We start from the raw sequence: 24,202 nt of genomic DNA, 5'->3' as shown, positions 1-24,202 counted from the left end.
GAGGAAGAGAGAAAATAAAGTAATCCTAGTATTTTCCCCCTGATTTACAGAGATGTGGAGAATTAGGGAAGCAGTCTGTGTGAAGCAACTTAGCTACAGTGATCACTTGAGATCATGCCTTCAGACTGGAGCGCACAACATACGTCGTCCTACCTGACAAACCGCCCTCCCTCTCCTGATGACTCACGTCAACCGTTGGGGTTTCAGGGGGCCTTTCCAACTTCCTCAGCTTCACCTTCTTGAGCTTTTTGCCTGGTCGTCCTTCCTCACCCCTCATCAACTCCCTAAGGAAGACAGATACGTCACACAGCTGCCTGGAGTCCTTCTCAATGAGCAGCAGCTCTACTCATCAAAGCCCCTCACCTGTGATTCCAATAGCTCTGCTTGAACAGGTCGTAGTCCTGTATCTCCACATCCTCACTCTCCCAGGATGCCTGATCATAGGGCAAGTCCCGCCACTTGATCAAGTAGTGGACATGGCCCTTCTTGTCCACGCTGCAAAGTCAAGGAGAAAAAACCCTCAGAGCCAGAAGGCCACCCTGCTCTGCTCCCCTCAAAAAAACCAGACCTCTAAGGAGGCCAGACACCACACGTGTTCAGAAGCAAATACATCTGGCCTACCAGTCTTTGCACCAAAAATGATCTCTAGTCTACAGCCTATGGCTCAAATACCAGGATTCAGTCAGTTCATAACATACTGAGTGTCTCATCCAACTGTAACTTACTGGTAACATCCATTTTCTTAATGAATCCCCCACGGATGCACTGCCCACCTCCAGTATGCCCACGACAAACGCAGCGTGGCCCAGCTCCCCCGGTACCTGTGGTTGAGAATTCGGTGGATCATCATCCACTCAGGCTTTATCCCGTAGCGATAGAAGCGTTCCTCCATCTCTGCAAATTTCGGGTCCTTGTTCTTCCGCTTTCGGCTCTTCTCTTCATCACCACCGAAGTCCCCAGAGGGTGGCTCATCCATATCATTCTTCCGCTGATAGTTTCGGAACATCACTTGACAGTGCAGCTCCAGCTGCAGAAGCGGCAAGAGAAGGAAGTCCGCGAGGAGTCATGTCCACTCCTACCCACAAGGCTGTTTTCTCTCACTACCCTCTTCATCGCAGCCCCACATCTACTCTATCCCAGGTTTACCTGCAGTTCAGACACCCAGGAGCAGTGCCAATACGACATGCCTTGCCATTTCACAAAGAACTGCCGCTCCGGCCGCCCCTCCAAGGGCTTGGGGGACGGAGTATTGGGATCAGCATCTGGGGGCCGAGGCACTGGTGTGGGAGATGGTGGCTGACCCCACTTCCAGATTAGGATCTTCTGAACTTTGCCCTTAAGAGCTGGACACTAAGAGGAAAAGAGATGATCCAACACCGAATCATTACCACGGCACAGCCCACAGGCAGCTTCAACCTCATCAAAGCATTATTAAAACCTCATTTCAAGTAAGACCTAATCCCAGGACCCTAATCCCAGGAGAGAAGAACAGAATTCCCTCTCTGTTTCTGGACTTCATCCAGGATTTGTGAGACATTATCACTCCTATCTGCCTAACAGAGCCAGTAGCTAGACTTCAACAATAACCCAGAACAAGTAGGCACAGAGAAGTCACAGACCTGGGGCTCAGAAGTCCTCTCTGAAGCAATCTAACAGCATTCAGTGGCCCTGTTATGCCACCAAGACCTCGAGGCTGGGTGTCAAGACGGGAAAGGACATTCTGGGCTAAAAGAACACCGCTCCATCCCACTTCGGAGAGCTGGCAAAGCATCAACTCTGTTCAAAGTTAGTCCTACAGTTTCCCAGAACAAAGGTATCCCGTGACTCTACGAGGAAGGAAAATCCATGCCTCAGGGCTAAAAGGCCTGTAGCTCTCCAGTGACCTCTCCTGCACCTCAGCCTCACGACACCTACACGTAAGAGGGGTAAACCCTGCTGCTGGACCACCGGCCGGGGCCAGGCACCCACCGTACAGCGGGGACAGAGCCACTCTCCGTTGGGGATCTCTGGAAGGGGCGGGTTCAGGCAGTGGATGTGGTAGGAGGAAGGACAGGCATCGCAGCACAGCAGCTCCCCCCCATCCTTGCAGACCCGACAGAACTCCATGTGGTGGTCATCCTCCTCTTCAGGGTCTCCCCCCACCTCTTCCAGGATCTCCTCACCCTCCGAATTGTCCTCCTTAGCCTCCCACTGGATGCCTTCCTTCTCCTGCAGTCAAGGACCACAGAGTCAGATTACCACCACCCCCACCCCCACCCCCACCCAACCCCCGTCTGAACCGCGCCCATCATTCCTTTGAAAGCTTCCCAAAGCCCGTAGCCAGCAACGCCACCACTTCTACCCCCACCCAGGCCCAAAAGAGTTTCCTCATCCCACCCTTCTGCTCAAGGGTCCCAGAGGGCCACGACGGCCCGGCACTCACGCAGTGTGGGCAGCTCCACTTGCCCTCGGGAGCCTTCTCCATATCCGGATCCAGGCAGACCATGTGGTAAGCTCGGGGACAGGTATCACACAGGATGATCTCTCCGCCTTGCTGGCACACCTCACAATAGTCCTGGTGGTCTGTCTCATAACCATCCACAGCAGTCACCTCCTCCTCGCCTAGGCAAGGAAGAGGGAAAGCCCAGTTATTAGAAAAAACCTACCTCCCCCCACCCCCTAAACCCAGCCCCTATCTCCTTAGGGAGATGCTTCCCCAGTCATGCCCCCTCACTCCACTACATGCGGAGACAGAAGAGAAACACACCTTTCTTCTTCTTTTTCGTGGTCCGGAGTTTCTTGCGGCTGCGGCTACTGCGGCTGGTAGAACCATCCGAAACGGAGTAGCTGTTGATACTGGCATCGTCGAAGTCAGACTCCACATCCAGGTCGTCATCCTCACTCTGGCAGGATGAGAAGGTCAGAGGTTCAGGCCAAGGGGAAGGAGAGAGTGATGGAGAAGGGATCACCCTTTACTAGGGGTGCTGGAATCCCCGCAAGGAAGCCTAACCACCTCTTCTATGGCCAACTCCCCACATCCTCATGCACCTACCGTGAACCCTGAATCCTGACATAAGACCACATCCTCCCCGTTAGCTAAGGCACCCTCGCCAGGGGATAGGCTGGGCTCTCACCGAGGATCTCTTACGCTTAGAACCAAAACCTCCCAGCTTGATTTTCAGGGGAGCTACTTTCTTGGGCTTAGGCTTCTTGGCATCAGGGACACGAGGGCTGCCCTTGGGCTTCCTCCGAGCGTTGGGACCTAAATCAGGAGAAAGCAGGTAAGAGCATACAATCCAAATACACACCACAGAGCAGAACATGGGAAAGATACTAGGTTGGCCAGAAAGTTCCCTCGGTTTTTAAGTAAACATAAAAGACACGCTTTTCATTTTCACCAAGAACTTTATTGACGGTAACAGCGTAGTCACCGTTTTGTTCCACTACCTTCTGCCATCTTTCAGGCAACTTCATCATTCCATCTTCCCAGAACTTTGTATCTTTTTGAGCAAAGACCTGTTCCAGGTGCCTTTCACAGTCTTCCAGGGAATCGAAATCTTTTCCATTGAAAGAATTTTGTAAAGACTCAAACAGATGGAAATCCGAAGGTGCAACGTCTGGTGAATATGGCGGAGGAATCAGAACCTCCCAGCCAAGCTGTAACAGCTTTTGCCTGGTCATCAAAGAAGCATGCGGTCTTGCAATAGCCTGATGGAAGATGATGCATTTTCTGTTGACTAATTCCGGACGCTTTTCGTCGAGTGCTGCTTTCAGCTGGTCTAACTGGGAGCAGTAGTTGTTGGAATTAATCATTTGGTTTTCTAGAAAGAGCTCATAATAGAGGACTCCTTTCCAATCCCACCATATACACAGCATCACCTTCTTTGGATGGAGACCGGCCCTTGGCATAGTTGGTGGTGGTTCATTTCGTCTGCCCCACCATCTCTTCCGTTCCAGCATCACCTTCCTTGGATGGAGACCGGCCCTTGGCCTAGCTGGTGGTGGTTCATTTCGTCTGCCCCACCATCTCTTCCGTTCCACACTATTGTACAGCATCCACTTTTCACCACCTGTCACAATTTGTCTTAAAAATGCAACATTTTCCTCACATTTAAGTAGAGAGTGGCATGCGGAAATACGGTCGAGAAGATTTTTTTCACTCAACTTATGTGGAACCCAAATATCAAAGCGATTAACGTAACCAAGCTGGTGCAAATGATTTTGAGCGCTGGATTGGGAGATTTTGAGTATGTCGGCTTCTCTCGCGTGGTATAATGTTGACTGTTCTCAGTTAAGGTCTCGATTTGATCACTATCAACTTTAACTGGTCTACCTGACCGTGCAGCATCATCCAGCAAGAAGTCTCCAGCACGGAACTTCGCAAACCGCTTTGGATAGATTCGATCAGTCACAGCGCCTTCTCCATACACTGCACAAATCTTTGCGTTCCAGTTGCCTTTTTACCTTTCTTGAAATAATAAAGCATAATACGTCGAAAATGTTGCTTTTTTTCTTCCATCTTCAATATTAAAATGGCTACACAAAAATTCACCAATTTTGATAAGTTTTTTTTTTAAATGCACGCTGATATGACAGCTGTCACAATATAACCTAACGAAATTGTTTCAAATGAAGTTAAAGACAACTACTAAGTGCTACTAGAGCCATCTCGTGGAAAAAACAGAATGAACTTTTTGGCCAACCCAATAAAAGATTCCCCACCTAAAATATTTCTACGTGGCCAGCTTCCCCAGTTTCCCTCCTAACCCACGGTTCATTCCCACCTCCTAGCTTCCATCTTTGGGCTGACAGAATAGCGCGTCCGCGCTTCCTCCAACTTCGACATCCCAAGCCCGCACTAGTCCCCACTCCCACTGAGTCCCATGTCACCTTTGCCCTCCTTGGTCTTGGCCTTGCGGATAGGCACCTCCACAGGGGGCGGAGGAGGTGCAACTTCAGTGGCCGTCACCATGCTCTCCACCACGGCCACTGCCGCAGCTGCCGCTGCTGCCACAGAAGCCCCAGAACTGCCTTTGAAGGGGTTGTTGGTGCTGAACTCCCGCCACTTCGCACCCAAAACCATCATCATCTTGGAGACAGCGATCTTGGGGTTTTTGGCAGCAATGAGGGGTCTGGGGGAAAAAATGGCAGGAATAGAAAAGAGAAAAAGTTTAAAAATAAAGGAGGCGAGGGAGGTGAGAAGAGATTACAGAAGCGCTCTCCATCTCCTGCCCCCAAGACCCTCCTGTTTACCGGACAAACTGGCTGAAGGCCTTGTAGTTGGTGAGCGTGCGATAATCCTCCTCTGAGAACACGTGGTCGATGTCTTCCATGCCCCAGTCTTCCAGGAGCTGAGCAGATGACTTAGGCTCCTGCGGAGAGAGCAAAGCCAAAGCCTGACTCCTAGTGCCCCAGTCTTCCAGGAGCTGAGCAGATGACTTAGGCTCCTGCGGAGAGAGCAAAGCCAAAGCCTGACTCCGAGTGCCCACCCTCGCCAAGGGAGTTTGAGTTGCCACTGAGGCTGGCAAGTCCAGGGTAAGAGGGCTAAGAAGCAATCATCAGAAACAGGTGGAGAGAAAACATTCTAAGGGGCAGCAGAGTGTCTGGAAAACAAAGGACAGAAGTACAGAGAAGAGGATGGAGGTCCAGGCACCTTTGAATCATCGTCTTCGTCATCCTCCTCCTCTTCCTCTTTCCGCTTGGACTTACTCTTCTTTTCTTTCTTAGGTCCGAGCTTCTTCTTCTTCTTCTTGCCAGGGGTGTAGTCGCTGCCCTCACTGTCTGAGCGCAGAGCCACCTCTTCGTCCTCCTCCACAAACTCCGGCCCCTCCCCAGAGCTGTCCCCCAGCTGCCGGCATAAGAGCATACGCTGGAGCAGGGAAGGGGGGAGGGAGACACACACACATGCTACACACATGCTGACCTCAGGACGGCCCTGAGGCTCACGCCCGGGACCTGGCCCACCGAAGGCCCCAGCCCTCCACGGAGCACTTCCCACCCCCCGCTGCCCATGACACCCACTCACCCACTCACCTCCTTTTTTTGGCGCTTGCTCTTAGGGATTTTAGGGTCCCGAGGTTTCTTAGGCTTTTTCTTTTTCTTGAGCTTTGGAGTCTCTGCTTCTGACAAATCCTCTTCCGGGTCCTCTTCGTTTTCTACATATATTTTGGCAAAGAAAGGTAGGCAGGGAACAGATCAATAGCAAAAGGTTAGAGCCCAATCCAGAGGCTTTAGACTTTATTCCCCCACCTTCTGTCCCAGATTCCACTGAAGAGAACTGCTATACACGCCACAGAAGGAAGCTGATACTCAGGACAAAAACAGACAAAGAAAGAGCTGTATATGCCTGAAATAGGCCTGCCGGGCCAGACCAGGCCCACCTCGGGCAGCTGTCCAGACCCCTGCCTCCTCTCCCTCATCCCTAACACGAGTCCTCTATGTGTTCACCGGCACAGCTGAATCAAGCTGCATACGGTTAACCAAGTAAGAGAAATATGCCTAGTCCTCCTATAACCAGCCACCAAGTGTTCAATAAGCCGGGAAATGAGAATAAGCGGTCCTACGCAGAAGGTAAAAACTAAAGAATATACCCTCAGCACATTCCCAGAACAGTACCTGCTCGAGGGTCCCAGAAACCACGCCCTTCACGAACCCCTTTGGCTCATCACTGCGCAGAACCACCAGAACCTCCAAGCCCAGGCTCGGTGCCAGCCCAGGACCACGCCCCCTCCCAAAGCTGATTTCCTTTCCCCATCTCCAGCTCTACTGCTCCTCCCCAGCTTCTCCTGGGTCAGTAGCCTCTTCTCCCCAGGGGCCCAAATCAGCCCAGCTGTCACCATCCCCCCCCCTTCCTCCCCCCATCTGGCTCCACCTCCTCCCCTGGCTGGGAGCACACACAAAGCCTGGGGTAATACTGAGAGCTCCTGGGCAGGCCTAGGTGGGAAGGGGCACAGAGGGGGAGGAGAAGGCCAGGAGGCAGCTTCCTTTGTAACAGACATTCACACCAGCGCACCGGCTCCCTCCTCCTCCCCCTCCTGCTTCCCAAGCCACCCGCCCCCTCAAGGTGGGAGGAGTGGAGAAGGGAGTGGAGAGAAGGAGGGAATGCCTCACCCACTGAGGAGAGGGAAAATGGCTCCTGACCACAGAAGCCAACCCAGGGCACCCAGCTGCCAACAGAGGACAGACAGGAAGTGGCAGGGGAGGGAGTGCGGTTGAGAGAGGTAGCCGGGGAAAGACTACCCTCTCACAGAAGACTTCCCAAATTACTACCTGGTCCCAGGTCCAAATGCCACCTCTTCAAACACCTACTGTGGGATGACACTGTTCTCAAGAGGCCATTCTAATAATGTCTTAGGCAAGGAAACCCAAGACACCTTGAAGGGTGACACCATGTGAGGGGCTGACTTACTCCCTCGTTATGCCTTCAATCATCGGAGCTTAGACTTAACAAGAGTTCGGTGGAGCTGTGGGCAGAGCACACAACCTTCCTTCTGACACCCAAAAGATTTACCTTGAGGAATGGGAGCCCACAAGACGCCTCTGAAACTCAGTTTCCTCATCACCTCTACCAGAGTGCAGGCCACAGATCCTAAACCACCGCTAACAGATCAGAGGTAGCCACCTATCCAACAGAGAAAAAGGAGCAGTACCTAGAGAGTGGTGACAACAGAAGGCTTCCTTTTCTCCTACACATGCTCTCTGCTCCTGACCCCCAGAACTGGCCCGAAAATGCCTCTGACTCCGCCCTTCCTGTGCGAGGCAGATACCAGGGAACAGGCGGCGCTGGGCTGGACAAAGCACCATCGGCCTCCCCCTTTCCCTCTCAGCCCAGGATCAGGCCAGGCACAAGACAGCCCCTCCCATTCCCTTGGGAGTGGGACACCAGCCTGGCTCTCACCAGAAAGAATCATTTTCTTAAGGGCTTCTCCCCAGCAATCCCTGTGGTGCCCACCTTCCCAATCAGCCACGCCTCCCTAAAAGCTGGAAGTAGAGACAAGGACAAACTCGCGGAGGCAAAAGGGACACCCTTCCATCCACCTAAGACCCTCAAACTTCTCAGGCAGATGTGCTGACACGGCAAGCGGCAGACTGGCTGAGATATAGAGAACGATTTGGGAAAGGGGCAGGAATGGGGTGGGGCAAGTGGAAAAACTGGGTCACGCTACAGCTTGGGGCAGAGTTCACCCTGGGAGCCCACAGGCTCCCAGTCAACACAGGGGCAGCCCCAGACCAAGGGGCCAAGGGGCCAAGCCCCAGACCAAGGAAGCCAAGATGTGGAACCAACACTGGCTGGATGGCACTGCTACTTCTCACGCCCCGCACAGAAAGGATGGGACTGCCTCACCACTAGCACCACCCTACCCCCACCTTGGGCAACAGCACAGAAATCTACCACCTTGCCCTACACGGTGATGAGGCTCAAGCCTAAGATTCTTATCCCAACAGCTGAAGATTCAGTAAGAAGACTGACCCTCTCCTAAGTGGCCTCAGGTTGAAGTGAAGACTTCCAACTTAGAAAGTGCCAAATGCGGAAACATCTCTCCCAGACCACCTCAACGTGCAGCTGGAGCTAAGGAAAGAGAAGGCAAAAGTGAAAGATGTTTGATGGGAAACAAAAACAGGACCAGCAGGCTCCAGGATTAAAATAAAAATATAAACAAGGAAGATGAAGAAATGGCGTGTAAAAAAAAACACTAAACTAAAAAGAGATCAAGGAAACAAGTAGGTGATTTAGCTAAGCGCCCTGAAGAACGAAGGACAGAGGAGAGAGACATCCACTTAGAAACATGACATCCACCATCAGCTGAGGATAGACAAGAGCCATGCCAACCATGCAGGCTGGTTATAGCCACCGGGGTTCGGCCAGGCCAAGGAGCCACCCCAAAACACAGACAGCACAACCCCCAACACACCGACACAAACACTTCACACCACCAGCCCAAACCCCAGGCTACCTGCACAGGGCAGAAGCCTCCTGGGAAAAAAGCCAGGATTAAGTCCACTTGCCAGGGGAAGAGGGGTGCCCAGGGTGTCACCTTCCTTCTTTTTGCTCCTCCTAGTATATCCTGCAGGCTATGACATCCTACCCCTAGCCTCACTCAACATTCCAGCGATCTGCCTGACTAAAAGCGCTCTAGATCCCAGCTGAGGAGCGCGATTCAAACTTCACACGGTTGAAACTGCACAGAAAGCCGGTAACTGATCAGAAGCTAAAAATAATCAGAGAGTAACCCGCACTCCCTCTTTCCTTTCCACAGCAGCAGCTACAGGATCCTACTAGCAGAGATGCCCGGCTGGTCTCCTCCAACCGCAATCCTCAACCCCGCCGCCGCCGCCGCCGCCGCCGCGCAGCCTCCAGGGGTCCCAGCTACCTGCTTTCCTCCTAGGACCCACGCCAGGCAAAGCCTGCCAGCCCGGAGAGCTCCCTCAACCGGGATCTGCACAGCATTCCCGAAGACAGTGCAGCAAGCTTGCATCGCGGTCCGCGGAGCCCAGAAGGCACATGGCTTCCAGCCCCCTCGCACAACAGCTCCGCAGAAGGGAACCACTCCCTTCGGATGCCCTCCACCTCCGACTGCACAGAGAAAGCCCAGAAACTCAACCCTGCCGCACCAGAGTCGCCAGGGAGGGCCCAGATGGCTCCTTCCTGCCCGGGGCCCTTGGGGAAGCTGTTACCTGGGTGGGGAGGGGGCAAGCTGTTGTTCAAAAGTGCATCCATATCCTCCTCCTCGCTGCCCGCTGAGCAGGGGGACGGGGAGCCCAGGCCCGACGCCATCCCCTTCCGCTCCCGGCCAGGGAATTGGCCCAGCTGCTCCTGCCTGCGGCCTGGGGCCCTCGACACTGGCCCGAGTCACTGTGCGGGGGAGGGGGGAGAGAAAGAGAACAGTGACGCGCACGGCCCCCTCCCCCACCCCGCCGCGCTTTCCGCCCACCCCCGGCCGCCCCACAGCCACCCGAGCAGGGCACCCGAACCACTCAGGCTGAACTTTAGTTCCACGCTCCCGGGGGCAGCCCGGAAGCCGGCTCCCCGGCTGGAGCCCCCCCAGACGAGAGGGAGCGGCGCCCCCGAGGGCAGGCCGGTGCCGGCGTGGGGAGGGGAGAAGCCGCTGGACGGAGCCGGGCGTGACGGGGGAAGGGGTCCGAGTGGCCGCGGCGCGGGGGGGGCCGGGGGAGGCGGCCGGCGGCGAGGCGCTCAGGGACACAAGGTCACTGGGGGGTGGGGGGGCGCCTCCCTGCGCCTGGGGAGGGGCCAGTCCCCAGACAGGGTAGCTCTCCAAAGGCTGTCCTCTGGGACAACTCGGGTTCTCCGGAGGAGCCGCGGGGACGAGGGGGCGTGGAGGCTCGGCGCTCCAGGGGGCTGGAGGCAGGGGCGTGGGGGGCCGGAGCTCCCACCGGGCAGGGGGCCGGGCCACGTGTCCCGGGGGGCAAGTGAGCAAAGGGCGAGGGGGGCGCCGGGCATTGTGGGAGGCCAAGCCCGAGGTGGGGAGTCGCGGGGAGCGAGACTCGGGCCGAACGAGGGCGGGGGCTGGGCACCCTGCAGGAAAGGGAGAAGCAGGGTCGGCTCCCCGGGCAGAGGGCGGTCCGCGGGTCCGGGGACGCCCGAGGGGCGGCTGGGTGGAGGGAGGACCCTCGGGGCTGGTCGGGCTGAGAGGGGTTGTCTCTCTGGGAACCCCGCGTTCTCCTCACCCCAGAGCCGCCGCAGGTCGCGCTGGGTCCGGCCCGGTGTCACTCCCGCTCCGGCTCCTCCTCGCCGCGGCCGAAGGGGGGAAAATGGCTCCGGCTCCAGCTTCGCCTCTTAAAGGGCCCGAAACACCGGCCGGGAAATCCCACCGCACAGGCCCCGCCCCCCCACGGACAGCCCATAATAACCTCAACCAACTCCAACCCCCCCTCCACTACCGCCACCCTCCTCCCTAGGTCTCCCGGGCAACCCCCGCCCCCTCGTCGCTCCGGCAACCATTGACCACGCCCCCTCGAGCGCGCGCGCGCGTGTCACCCGGGCAACCACCCACCCCCTGGCCATCCCATAATACACACGGACACCACCACCCCCACCCCCACCACCACCCCCACCACCACCACCCCCACGCACACACACTCCATACACATATATGCCAGGGCTGTTGACATCTCATGGTATTGCCGACCTTTTGCAACTAACCCTTTACACCCCCAGACATCCCATAATAGCCATCCTTTGCCAACTTCTTCACTCTTGGCCCTAATGCTAACATCCCATAATAATTCGTCACCTCTCCCTCCCCGTGGCCATCCCATAATAAGCACCCCTCCCAGCCATTCAGCCTCACATCCCATAATACTCAATCCCCATCCCCCACAGACATCCCATAATAACCACTCTTCATCCACCCCCAGTTTGATATCCCATAATAGGCAGAAACTCACCCCCCACACACAACGGACACTTCGGCCTCCTCCCACACACATCCCGTAATAATCAGTCTCCCACCTTCTATACTGACATCCCATAATAACCAACCCCCTGGCGCTGCCCTCGGCCCCTGCAAGGCTAGATCCTCACAACATGACCCCCAAGCTTCGCACATTCATTTTAAGTTCACAGCCCGTAATAACCACTCCTCCCCTATCAAAGAGATATCCCATAATGATCAAGAGCCCTACTGTCACCCCACAGAGGGACAACTAATCTCCTTTCCTCTAACACTGGAAAGATATCCCATAATTTTACTCCCCCACCCACACCCTGACATCCCATAATAATTGCAAAGAACCCGTGGTCAACCAGACATACCATAATACTCCCAGCACAACCCAGAGTCACATCCCATAATGCTTCATCTCCACTCCACCACCCCTCTACCTTTCCAGCCAGGCATCCCATAATATTCATACTCGTATCTCCCCTGTCTCCAAGGCTGTCAGTCTATTCTAACACCCACACCAGCGAGGATGAAACAGGCTACCCACATTGCCCTCTCCCCCACCCCGACTTGTACACACCTTCATCCCTTAATGAGCCAAAGCAGTGTCCTGGCACAAAGCCCCTTGATGTCTAAGATGGACCCTAGCTTCCCTCGTCCATCATTTCCAGACACGCAGGAACTGAGAGTCATCCTAGGGCCCCACCCAATCCCACCAAAATCCAGGTGTTCTCCAGACACTTACCTCCAGTTGAGTTTTGAGTAAGACCAACCAAATACCATACTGGCCAGATGAGCCACTTACATAAAGTTGAGTTCACCCCAAAGCATCCCATAAAAATTACAAACTCCCACCTAAAGATTATTTCTCAACATTCCAGCAGTCCTCTTCCCACACCGCCTCCCCAGGTCAAGTGGTCTATTCTCACCCCTAGGCCATTCCTATGGATGGACATCCCAGCATGGTATGAACTGAGGATCTGCTATATACACACAAAGATCCAGGAACTGCTCTCCCTCTGCTCACTGCTACTCATGCTTATGCAACAGATGTTGACGGAGTACCTAGCAAGGCACAAAGCTGGGCACCATGGGGAGTGCCTCCCTTCAAGAAGCATAAACAACCAAACTCCAAGATGAGATAGAATGTCTGGTGTCAACGGAAAACTGAGTGCTATTTCCTAATTTTCTGTTACAGAGAATAAAACAAATGCCAACTGACCTCAGGAGAGATCAGATCCCAGTAGAAGTTCTCAGAGGTCCTTCTAGAGCCCGGAAGGTATTTCAAAAGGATTTACAATATAGATGGATGGTCAAGACAATCTCCTATCTGCTCCCCACATACTAAGGGATTTTGATTGGAAAGCAATGTTCATCCATCTAGCGTTTCTAATACGAAATCCTATAATATCACCACGTGCTTCCTTCTTGAGAGACTCATCAACATGCCAGAATTGTCATCATCATGCTTGAACGCCAAGTTCTGCTTACCCTCAAAGCCCCATGTTTCTTATTTATATCCTTTCTCATTTTGTATCCTGAAATCTCATAATACTTCCAACTGTCCCCATCTTCATCTTGTTGAGGTCCCATTCTCCACCCAAAAAACACCCCTGATCTTTGTATAACGTTCACCATCTTCCCCTCCTGTGTACAAGTCAACATCCCAGAATGCCTTCTTCATTTATTATGCCACAAGGTAGCCTCCCAACACATACCACCCCCTTCCCTAACTGCACCTACCCTGCAGCCACACTGAGGACCCAGCCCAAGAAAGTCAGAGAGCCCAATCTTAGAATTTTTTGGCCCTAAGAGAACCTAAGTCTACAGCCTGTCACTTTTCCCTCTTCCTGATCCCCAGAGAACCAGGACCTGGGTGAAAACCAATATCCCAATGCCACTTCCTTGCTGCCACCGCTCCAGACCCCAAAGTCAGATAACATCTTCCTCTGCTTTTCACACAAGTCCAAGACCCTTGGTGGTAGGACAGGTTGAAGAGAAACCGGAACTTCCTCCTAAGAGAGGCCCTTCCTGACCAGAAGTGAGTGGGACGAACCTCACATCATCTCTGCACTGCCCTTCTAATCTCACTTCCCTAGAGAAAGGGCCTGGCCAGATGACTCTCCCTCCTCTGAGAACCTCAGGACTGGAGAACTGGTGAGGAGAGATGAATTCAGGAGACGCAAGAGCTTGCTTCGGGAAATCACTCTCCTTGTGCCCCCAAGCAGACCACCAGTGATGCTGATAAGGCTTTCCCCCAGCTCCCACCTGACTTAACTCCCTGGACCACCCTTTCGGCATATCCATTGTGGCACACAGGCTGTTTCCCCCTTTGTGCAAGGCTGCCTAGTCTTCTCATTAAATTCTCTTGACATCAAGATTGGGCCCCATTCATTTGTGCAACCCCTCCCCCATGCTTATTCTGAGTACTAAGAGGAAAACTTTTACTCCTTACTTGGGGGAGAGCAGACAGCTCTTTCATTAAGATACCATAACTCCTTTCGAGAAGTTTCTCATTCGTGTATGAACTGCCAGGTACTTAGTGCGCCCTCCTCCTTCCCCATTTCTCTAGGGGATCCAGCCTGCCTCCGGGGCTCAAATTCCCTTCTGTAACATCTCCATCTGCCCCATACCCTCTTCTTCGCATATATATACCACAACGTTACTACAGTGACTCATAATATAAACCAGGAAGAGAGTTTTGTAACTGGGTAGTCACAGCCTCTTGCCTGGGATTACAAACATGGTCCCTTTTGTCCACCACAGCCCCTCTGCCCCACCCCTGCAGGTTGTATCCACTTATCCCCCGGCTCCCCTTACTTCCCACCTCTCCATGATACCACCACAAGGAGAAGGTTAAAGTCCCTTCCTCTCTTCTTGAGTTCCAGAGGGCTAGGATGTGTTTGTGTTTTGCTTTTGTGGTCCTTCTGTGCTTCGCCTCCATACCCTAGCCCCATGCTACCCTCCCAGATAAATTATAAATAAACCACCAGCATGATTGGCCCACAGAGACTAAGGGTGGGATAATCTCCTGATTAATGCACCCAGGGGGACAGCCTCTCTAGCTGGTCACCTTAGAGTTCTGCTTCCATCCCATGGTACAGAAGAACCTGGAATAACAGAGTGGGCTGTCCATGGAGTTTTCAGCACATGCTCTATAGCTCTTCTCTCTACATCTCTGTTCTGTGAGTCCCAGAAACTCTGCTCATAAGACGTCTAAGGGACTAGGGTTCCCCTGCTCTGCCAGAAAAGGGGGTTTGGGAAGGCGACATAGGACAGAAAAGCCACAGTGACAGTGCACTCTGATAGCCAGACAGGATGCAGGTGGTGCAGGACTGGGGGGCACCACACAGGCATGTGTCCTGCAGGAGCCAACACAGTCTCAGCTCCTTGGGTGTGACTGCAAGGTGGCAGAGCTCCCCTGGCCTGACCCCTACCTGAGCTACAGTCCCAAGGCTCAAACCCAGGAAGGCAGGGAGCAAGGGGAGTACTTGGTGCTGTGGTCACCCAGGAGCACTACTACCTCGTGTGTTACACAGCCAGAACCCAGGCCTCCTCACTGCATGCCTGGACTCAGCGACCCCGTAGCTCACAAGCTGTTTAGGGACCCAGGTGTCCAGGGCTCAGATCCGGCTAGCTCTAGCCTGCCCCCAGAGGCCTCTTCAAACAGCTGTCACTGAAGAACCTCTCCAGCCAGTCACTCTTGCCAGGCCTCAGGTCTGGCTCCAGGGCTCACCCCACCCTCCCCAGCTTCTTCCCTCCCTTTTCCTTCCTTTCCTTCCCCATCCCCCTTCCCCAGAGCTTCACCTACCCAGGACAGCCCCACCCAGCTGCGCTGGGCACATCCCATAATAATCCTTCTCCTTGCGAGCCCCCACCCCCCCAAAAGAGAGGCGGCCATCCCATAATAGCCACCCACAAGAGACATTCCGCGGTGACCGCCCCCTCCCTGCAGAGCTGCCGGGAGCAGCCATCCCATAATAACTGGCCGCCTGTTTTACTGGTTACGGCTGTGGAGGGAGCTGGAGAGGAAATGGAGGGGAGGGGGAAGGGGAGAAGGATCGAGGGCCCCCACTTTGGGGAAGGGGACGGAGAGTGACCCACGGGGATGGGGAGCCTAGGGGACGCCGGACAGGTGGGAGGTGTGGTCCACTGGCCACCACATCCCCACTTTGGGACCTTCTCCCCATCCCCAGGGGCTTCCTTTCCCCCTCAGCACCGCGAGGTGGCTGCTAATTAGGCGGGATGCCTAGGATGGGTTGAGGTGCCCACAGAGCGAGTGGGGGGGTGGTAGATTTCAGGTGTTCTCCTTGGGCCATTTGCGAAAGAAGGCAGACCTTAGAGAGGATGGCAAGAGAGTAAGGGGTGTGGGGGGGGCGGTGGGAGAAGAGCGCCTCAGGCCCTCCCCATTCTGCACCACCATCCCATAATAATCCCCCAGCCCCTCTCCCCCTCCCACACACGACATCCCATAATATCTTCTGGAGAAGCAGTCCCCGCAGTAGGTACAAAGAGCTATCCCATAATATGCTCCCCCACCCCCACTCGCCACCCCCCCAACTTGGCCCCCCCCTCGGTCACATGCAGCCGGTGCCATCCCCCGCTGCTCCCCCCTCTGGCCACCGAAGGCCTTGCCAGCCCATAATACTCTTGCCTCTGGTCGCAGGAGGCCTCCAGCCCATAATATTCCCTTCCACCACCACCCCCCCTTCCCGCCCCGCACCCCTTCCTCCCGCCTCCAGTTGGAGCCGGGCCTCACCAGCCCATAATATTCCCCTGTCTCCTAAGGCTGTTCCAGCCCATAATACTCTCCCTGTCTCCTAAGGCCTCTCCATCCCATAATACTGCCAGACGCCTGACCTGTGGGCCAAACCCCAGCCCGTTCCACACATCGAGGCTGTGTCAGCGCCGCCCCGGTCTCCCAGCCTGTCCCTCCCTCCTCCCTCCCCAGCGCTCTCCCTCCCAGGCTGTCTCCCGCCCTCCGGCCCTGGGCCCCTCTCCCGGCCCCACCCTGTGCCTGCCTGGGCCCTCACTTCCCCTCCAGCCTCCTCTTTTGCCCTTTCTCCCTTGACTGGTTCTTCATCCCATGGCCCCTCTCCTCTCCCTTTCAGGCACTTTCCCACCCACTCTTCTGTCTGTGGGGTGGACAGCAAGGCCGGTGGGGAGAGAGTGCCCCCAGAGGGCGACAGGCCAGTCACTGCCCCTGCCTCCTTGACCAAGCACCTTGGCAGCTGGCCCAGCCTGCCTCGCTCACCCATCCCTGGCCCTGGTTCTGATTGCCCGCAGAGCTCTGTCTGGGTGAGGATTCACCTGGAACCCCTGCTGTCTTCCAGAAACACTCCCGCTGAGCATCACAAGCAGACTTTACTAACAGCATCTTCTCCCCACACCCTGGCTGGAAAGAGAGATCCACCTTATGGGATGTCTCTCAGGTGCCTTTCAAAGGTGACCTCATTGACCCTCACTACAACCCAATAAGTAGATATTATGATCCCCATTTCACAGAAGAGAAAATGGAGGCTCAGAGAGGTTAAATAGCTTCTAAGATCACGTTGCCAAGAAGTGACAGAGCTGAAATTAGTACCCAGGTTTGTTTGATTGCGAAGTTCTGAGAGCCTTCGGGATTCCCCGAGCCCCTGGGAGAAACTTCACTTTTCAGTGTTTCCAGGGCTCCTCTGGAAAAGATAGCATGGTGACAGTTCCCCAGCCTCCCTTGTCTCCAGGGTCTCCTGAAAGAAGGGAGAAGGAAGGCTCCATGTGAGATTAACCTCCCCCTCCCCATTTCTTCCAGGGGACCCCAAGTGGCAACCCCACAGGGACTTCCCTCAGGACGGTCCAGGGCTAACAAGCATCTCTTCCCTTTTAGGATCACTTACCTTTCCCTTGGTTCTCCTGAACTTTTTGTTTTATCTCAAGACCAATGATTGTTAATCTTCCCCCAACTACTCTCAGTGCATGGAGGGACCATTCTACGGAGGAGACAGACTTTGAGGAGAACCAAGGGGAAGTGTCCTCTTCAGTTTAGCTGGTGGACAATCAGGAATTCGCTGTCTTGGAGATGTTGGGTACATCCCAGCTGGGGGAGGGGAGTCATGGCCAAGTGCCTGAAGGCTGAGCCATCCTGCCTTGGGTGCCACCCACGAGCCATTCCCTTCTGAGCCCTCGATGCGGTGTGTTTTAGGACCCACCACCGTTGGAACGATGAATGAGCCCAGTTCTTAGCGCTCACACAGCCACACCGGGAAGGGGCAGGTATGCTGTAGGGTGCGTGGGTTAGGAGCGGGGAGGAAAAGCTGCACAAGGTGGCCAGAGATGATACAGTAGACTCAAGGTGAGAGAGTGGTGGCCTACATGAGGAGGGAAGGAGAGGAAAGGAAACCAGGGAGCGGTGGGTGTAAGGGAACCAGGGATGGGAAGGTGGGCAGTAAAGGAAAGGGAGATACTGTAGGGTGTCCTGCAAAGAGTAGGAGTTCCAGAGTCTAACAGATACTGTGCCACTTCCTGCTTGTGTGACCTTAGACCTCAGCTTCTCCGGGGTGTTTCATCTGTAAAATGGAGATAACCATCATTCCTAACTCAGAAGGTTATTGTAATAATAAAATAAAATAATTCATTTTAAGCACTAAATTGAGGTCTTGGCATAGCAAGTATTTTTACAACTTGTTAACGCTCTTCTTCCAGCATCTAAGATTTTATCCTTTTCCTCCTTTCGATTTTCCTAAGCCTCAAAGTGGCAAGTAACTCCAGGGCTCGGGGTGAGGGCTCTGGATTTCCCACATCTCACCCCCGTCATACTGGCCACCCAGTAGTTGGAGGATCCTGTGAAAATGGCAGGCAGTGGCTACAGGCTTCCTTAAACTTCCTGTTAGCGTTAGCTTCTGTTCATTCCTCCTCTGCCTGCAACATCTCCTGATTCTATTCTTTTTTTTTTAATACTTATTTATTTGGTTGCATGGGGTCTTAGTTGTGGCAGGCAGTCTCCATAGTTGCAGCATGTGGGCTCCTTAGTCGCAGCCCATGGGCTCCTCAGTTGCGGCACGTGAACTCTTAGTTGCGGCATGCATGTGGGATCTAGTTCGCTGAGCAGGGATCGAACTCGGGCTCCCGGCATTGGGAGCGCAGAGTCTTATCCACTGTGCCACCTGGGAAGTACCATCCTGAATCTATTCTTGCCTCTCTGTCTTCAGGATGGAAACCCTTTGCATATACTGAATGTGGGGAAACAGTCCACCAGAGCTTAAACAGAGGGGATTCCACACTGGAGAAAATTCATTTCCATCTGCCTCCACAGGCCGAGAGCACACTTCTCCTAGACCAGCTCCCTCACCAGTCTTTCCTTCCCCTTAGACTCTCCCCACCTCGTTTCCCTACAGCTTATCCCACCCAGTGTGTCAGGGTGGGCAAAATCTCACTGAAGAACTTACAGAGGGGCTTCCCTGGTGGCGCAGTCGTTAAGAAGCCGCCTGCCAATACAGGGGACACGGGTTTGAGCCCTGGTCCGGGAAGATCTCACATGCCGCGGAGCAACTAAGCCCCTGTGTCACAACTACTGAGCCCGCGTGCCACAACTACTGAGCCCGCGTGCCACAACTACTGAAGCCCGCGCACCTAGAGCCCGTGCTCCGCAACGAGAGAAGCCACCGCAATGAGAAGCCTGCGCACCGCAATGAAGAGTAGCCCCCGCTCGCCGCAACTAGAGAAAGCACGCACGCAGCAATGAAGACCCAATGCAGCCAAAAATAATAAATAAAATAAATATATTTTAAAAAAACTTAAAAAAGAAAAGAACCTCCAGAGACGGCCCACTGCCTACCAAATTAACGGCCAGAGCCTTACTTTGCATTCTTTCATCTTCCATCTTGAATGATAATTACTGTTGACTTGTTCTGTGGTCCCCACTAGATAGTAAACTACTTCACAGAGAGATTCAGCTGTTCTTTACAGCAGTAATTAATGCAACATTGTAATTCAACTATACTTCAATAAAAAATAAATTTGAAAGAAGATTCAACTGTTCATCATTCAACAAATATTTATTAAGTACTTCTTTTACGCCAGGCGCTGTTCTAGATGCTGGGGATACATCAGGAAACGGACCAAGCAAAAATCCCTGCCCCCAGGGAGCTTACATTCTACTTCGGGGGTGGGGTGGGGGACAGAAAATAAACTATAAAAGTTATAATAAATAAATAAATTATATACTATGTTAGAAGAAACTTGCTATGTGAGTTTTAATTACTTTGGAATTCATTCACATTATCTCCATATAAAAATACTCAAGTAGGGCTTCCCTGGTGGCGCAGTGGTTGAGAGTCCGCCTGCCAGATGCAGGGAACATGGGTTCGTGCCCCGGTCTGGGAAGATCCCACATGCCGCGGAGCGGCTGGGCCCATGAGCCATGGCCACTGAGCCTGAGCGTCCGGAGCCTGTGCTCCGCGGCGGGAGGGGCCACAGCAGTGAGAGGCCCGCGAACCGCAAAAAAAAAAAAAATACTCAAGTAATTTTTAAAAATTGTATTCTGTTCAGTTTGGATAGGGCAAAGTCCTGAGACTTTGGACGGTGATGACGTTTGGTGCCCCCAGGGCTGGAAGGGCATGGGTCCTGAACCCTAAGGATGGAGCAAGATGGAGCAGGTGCTAACCATCAAGCCCTCTCTAGAGCAGCAGGAGGTGAGGGCTCTAACCCGCCAGATGGAGGAAAGCCCGACTTCACGACCATCACTGAGGAATCTGGGTCAGTTCTCCGGTTTGGCCACCAGGGGTCATTTTACCCTTGTAAATCACCATCTGGAGCGATCACGTAAAGACACAAAAGTCTTAGTCCGAACTAAACACACAGAGACACACCCGGGAATACTCTGACACTGTCACACACACACACACACACACGCACATATACAGAAACATACAGCATTGAGAGACATAGGGACAGAAATGCATGCAGGACGTGTGCATGGCACCAACTCCCTCACGAATCTCACTAATGTCAGGGTCTCAAGATGTCACAGTGCCAACTCCGCCATTCCTCCCAGCCCCGACTACGCTAAAGAGGGAAGACAGTAGGTGGCCTGTAAACCAGACTTCCATTTCCTTACCTCCAGCTTGCCAAGAGCAGTCAGCTTACTCCCGTCCTCCCGTCCATCACACTCTTATTACTTTCCCATAAACTTCTTGTCTGGCTCTGGCACAGTTCCCTTTTCCCTGCCCAGAGAAGCCCTCCACCTCCTCCTGAGTATCTGTGCAACTAGTTCCAGCCCCACCTCCCGCTGCAGCTCCTGGAAGCCCCAGGTGGTGTTCACTGGGTGTGCAACTCCTCCCCCCACCACCACCCCGAAAACCCCAAGCCTTACGGACTACAATTAGCAATTGATTTGCTGAGCATTGCCCTCTCCTTGCAGCGATAAAAAACAATGTACATAATGGCCTGGGAAGACTTTACACATGACTCTAATACTCCAGTACAGGTATGGCTCTCCAAGTGTGATCTGAGGATGGATTCTTTGAGGAAGTCCACGAGAACAAAACCGTTTTCATGATACTACTACTAAGATGTCTTTTGTCCTTTTCACTCATTGTCTCACGAGTAGACGGTGGAGTTTTCCAGAGGCTTCATGAAGTGTGATGACACTTGCTCTCATAGCTATTGGAATGTGTGCTTGGGTATTTCTGTTTTAAAAAACTTACTATTTTTGATTTCTAGTATGGTCATGTATCAAAAGGACAAAGTATAAGCAAACTCTCTTTGGAATTCTCCATTTTTAAGATTGTAAAAGGGTCTGAGACCCCAAAATTGGAGAACTACCACTTTAGTACAGAGAATGTTCTCCTTATTCTAGACGAAGCAGCAGAGACACACACACACGGTGGTGGTGGGGGGGGGTGGATTTAGGATCTAGAATGGAGGAGCTTTTGAAAGGGTGGGTGAGGTGGAAGGGGAAGGCAGGACCTAGAAAGGGGAACAGTGACCAGGAACTTGGAGGAAAACCCCCTCTGCCCCCACCCACCCACGCTGGGCGTCAGATCTAAATTGTTAAAAGTCACTAGACAAGAAGGAAACCAATTCAGCCGGCATCCAATACGCTTTTGCATTACGCCTCAGTGCTGGGCAGGCAGAGCCCAGGTGGAAAGGGGAGTGGGTGGCGTCCATGGCCCGAAGACCTCTGTGGTCGGTCTAAACGCAGGACACCCATCTTCTGCTCCAGCTACCAGCTACGGGCCGGGCCGTGTTTCATGCCCCGCCAAGGGCATTTCATCCAGTCTCCCGCCTCTGCACGGGCAGGCTCACGGCAGCACTTCCTAGGTACTAAGGAAGAGGTCCTTCTGCGCTCGCCATCACCACCTAGTTAAAGACATTTGCAGCCGCGCTCTTCCTTCCCCGGGCCCCTGCCCCCCACAATTTGTTCCCTCCTGCATCTGTGAGCCGGAGCTGCCGCTCAGAAGTCCAAGTGCCCAACCCACCGCCCTGCTGTGCACACACCCTGCGTGTCTGCGAGTGCGAGAGGCGTGGGGGTGGGGTGAGGGGACGGCGCTCTGGCACGACGTGCGTTCAGAGGGACGAGTCCTCGGGGTACCGGGTGAAGGAGCCCCGGGGGTCGGAGGGCCGGAGCAGCCCCTGGCTGGCGGCGGCCGGCACGGTGGCGTGGGAGGTCTCAGCGGTGGGTTCGGCGAGTGCCCCCCGAGCCCCGTTGTTGGCCGAGGTCCTGGCCCGGAGCGGAGAGCTCAGGCTGCGCAGGGTGTTGCGGAAACCCTCGGCGCTGAAGTAGTACACCAGCGGGTCGAGCACGCAGTTGGATCCGGCCAGCAGCACCATGACCATCAGCACCCCGCGCACCTGGTTGCGCGCCGCCGGACTGGCCAGCACCACGTGGCCGCGCAGCAGCCCGTACACGGCCAGCGTGGCGTTGTAGGGCACGAAGCACAGCAGGAAGATGACCAGGCTGGCCAGCAGGAGGCGCACCGTCTTCCGCCGCCGCTGGCTCCGCGTGGCGTCGGGCCGCGCCAGGGTGCAGAAGACACGGACCGAAGAGTAGACCACGGCTACCAGGGGCAGCAGGAATCCCAGCGCCTCGGCTAGCAGTAGGAGCGGCAGCAGCTTGCCCTTCCACAGCTCGTCGCTGAAGTTCTCGAAGCACACGTGCACCCAGCGGCCGTCGCGGGCGCAGGGTGAGGGCCGGTGCACCAGGACGGTGGGCACGGCAAACAGCAGGATGAGTGCCCACACGCCCAGGCAGAGCAGCCGCGCCACGCGGGGCCGCCGCAGGTGGCGCAGCCGCAGCGGGTGCACGATAGCGACGTAGCGGTCCACGTTGATGAGGGTCAGGAAGATGCAGCTGCCGTACATGTTCATCTGGAAGACGGCGCCCGCCAGCTGGCACAGGAGGTCCGAGAAGGGCCAGTAGTGCTGCGCATAGTAGGAGAGGCGCAAGGGCAGCGAGAGGGTGAAGAGGAGGTCGCTGGCCGCCAGGTTGCACATGTACACGCTCACTACCGAGTGCACGCGCAGCGCGTGCAGGAAGACCCAGAGGGCCAGCGCGTTGAGGGGGAGCCCTGCCGCCAGCACCAGGCTGTAGACCACCAAGTGCAGGTGGTGGATGGACTGGTGGTCCGGGCACCTGAGATCAGAGTCGTTGGCCGAGGAGTTGGCCAGCATCGTGCCAAAGGGCGAGGAGGAGCTAGGCCGGGGGCATCAGGGGGCGCACCCGCGTGCTGGCCTCGCGTTCATCTCCAGTCTCCACGGCGGGGGCCTGGAGGCTGCACAGAGCCCCAGAGCAAGCGGGGGCCGGACGTAGACTTGTGGCTGTGGCTGCAGGGTCGACAGCTGCGAAGGATCAGATGCCCTTGGTCAGAGCTTCATCAGCCTCAGTGGAGACCTGGCATAGGAGGGAAGGCAGAAGTCAAGACTGTGCAAGGAAGGGCTGAAGACACAAATGTCATATAGCTGAACCTGCTGGCCTCTTGGGCCTTTTCTCAGCCTCACATCTTTCCTCCACCGTCCTTCTGGCCAGAACAGCTTTCTGCAGCCTGCTCTATGGCACAGTGCTAAATGCCCAGGCTCTAGAGTCAGTCCTGCCTAGGTTTAAATCTGGGCTTTTGTCCTCAGAAAAGTGACTTAATCTCTCTGCCCCTCATTTTCCTTACCTGGAAAAAAAAAAAAAAAAAAAGGAGAGGGGCCCCTACTTCACGAGGTCGTTAGATTCAACGAGATGATATATTTAAAGTGCTTTGCTTACTGTTATTATCTACTAATATCTCTCCCTTACTTCCTTTCTTTCTTCTACAAAGGCTTACCAGGATTTTATTTTTTTAATTATTATTATTATTATCATTTTGGCCTCGCGGCATGCAGGATGTGGAACCTTTGTTCCCCGACCAGGGATCTAGCCTGTGCACCCTGGAGTGGAAGCCCGGAGTCTTAACCACTGGACCACCAGGGAAGTCCATACAAATGCTTACTGAGACTTTAGAAGGTTCCAGGCATGTTCACAGCAGTGGACAAAACAAAGGCCTTGCCCCCACCTATGTTCCCTTCCATTGAAGGGAGACAGATAATAAAGTCCATGTAAAAAGGTATTTTGTTATGTGGTGAGAAGTACTGTGGAGCCCCTCCCCTGGCACCAGCCCGTTCCGCTGACTCCCCATTATCTAAAGAATAAAGTTCAAACTCCCAAGTACAGGACAAAATCCCAAGCTCATCTCCACGATTGCTCCTGTGTGGGCTGGGTTTGTGGTCAGAGCGACCTGGTTCAGCTGGACTGTTTGACCCCTCTAAGTTTCCTCATCTGTAAAATGGGGACAGTAATATAATGGGGGTCCCTTAGGCCA

At 54.3% G+C, this 24,202-nt stretch overlaps 2 protein-coding genes across 3 annotated transcripts in view; both read right to left on the bottom strand.

Moving 5' to 3' along the window:
* Positions 1 to 10,841, bottom strand: part of CHD4 (chromodomain helicase DNA binding protein 4) — a 30,176-nt gene extending 19,335 nt beyond the window's left edge. The window contains exons 1-14 of one of the 2 annotated variants that reach the window (XM_065887287.1): positions 10,666 to 10,841; positions 9,655 to 9,832; positions 6,013 to 6,134; positions 5,633 to 5,827; positions 5,233 to 5,351; positions 4,870 to 5,111; positions 3,114 to 3,241; positions 2,747 to 2,882; positions 2,423 to 2,601; positions 1,969 to 2,208; positions 1,147 to 1,350; positions 822 to 1,027; positions 364 to 495; positions 188 to 284 (exon numbers count right to left, since the gene is read on the bottom strand). In XM_065887287.1, coding sequence (XP_065743359.1) covers positions 188 to 284; positions 364 to 495; positions 822 to 1,027; positions 1,147 to 1,350; positions 1,969 to 2,208; positions 2,423 to 2,601; positions 2,747 to 2,882; positions 3,114 to 3,241; positions 4,870 to 5,111; positions 5,233 to 5,351; positions 5,633 to 5,827; positions 6,013 to 6,134; positions 9,655 to 9,754 — 2,100 coding nt within the window. In that variant the 5' untranslated portion in view covers positions 9,755 to 9,832; positions 10,666 to 10,841. Of the gene's footprint in view, positions 1 to 187; positions 285 to 363; positions 496 to 821; positions 1,028 to 1,146; positions 1,351 to 1,968; positions 2,209 to 2,422; positions 2,602 to 2,746; positions 2,883 to 3,113; positions 3,242 to 4,869; positions 5,112 to 5,232; positions 5,352 to 5,632; positions 5,849 to 6,012; positions 6,135 to 9,654; positions 9,833 to 10,665 lie in introns of both variants that reach the window. The other variant, XM_065887286.1, reaches the window with a different exon arrangement.
* Positions 10,842 to 21,926: 11,085 nt separating this feature from the next.
* On the bottom strand, positions 21,927 to 23,030 carry LPAR5 (lysophosphatidic acid receptor 5). The gene has a single exon (XM_065888294.1). It carries the CDS (start codon positions 23,028 to 23,030, stop codon positions 21,927 to 21,929), a length of 1,104 nt encoding a protein of 367 aa, XP_065744366.1.
* Between the last annotated feature and the right edge of the window lie 1,172 nt (positions 23,031 to 24,202).

Source organism: Phocoena phocoena, chromosome 11, assembly GCF_963924675.1.
Source record: "Phocoena phocoena chromosome 11, mPhoPho1.1, whole genome shotgun sequence".
Taxonomy (NCBI): domain Eukaryota; kingdom Metazoa; phylum Chordata; class Mammalia; order Artiodactyla; family Phocoenidae; genus Phocoena; species Phocoena phocoena.
This window is presented reverse-complemented; position numbering and strand designations above follow the sequence as displayed.

What these genes read in the sequence shown, in the direction of transcription:
- LPAR5 (XM_065888294.1), bottom strand. Translation starts at nt 23,030, where the DNA reads ATGCTGGCCAACTCCTCGGCCAACGACTCTGATCTCAGGTGCCCGGAC.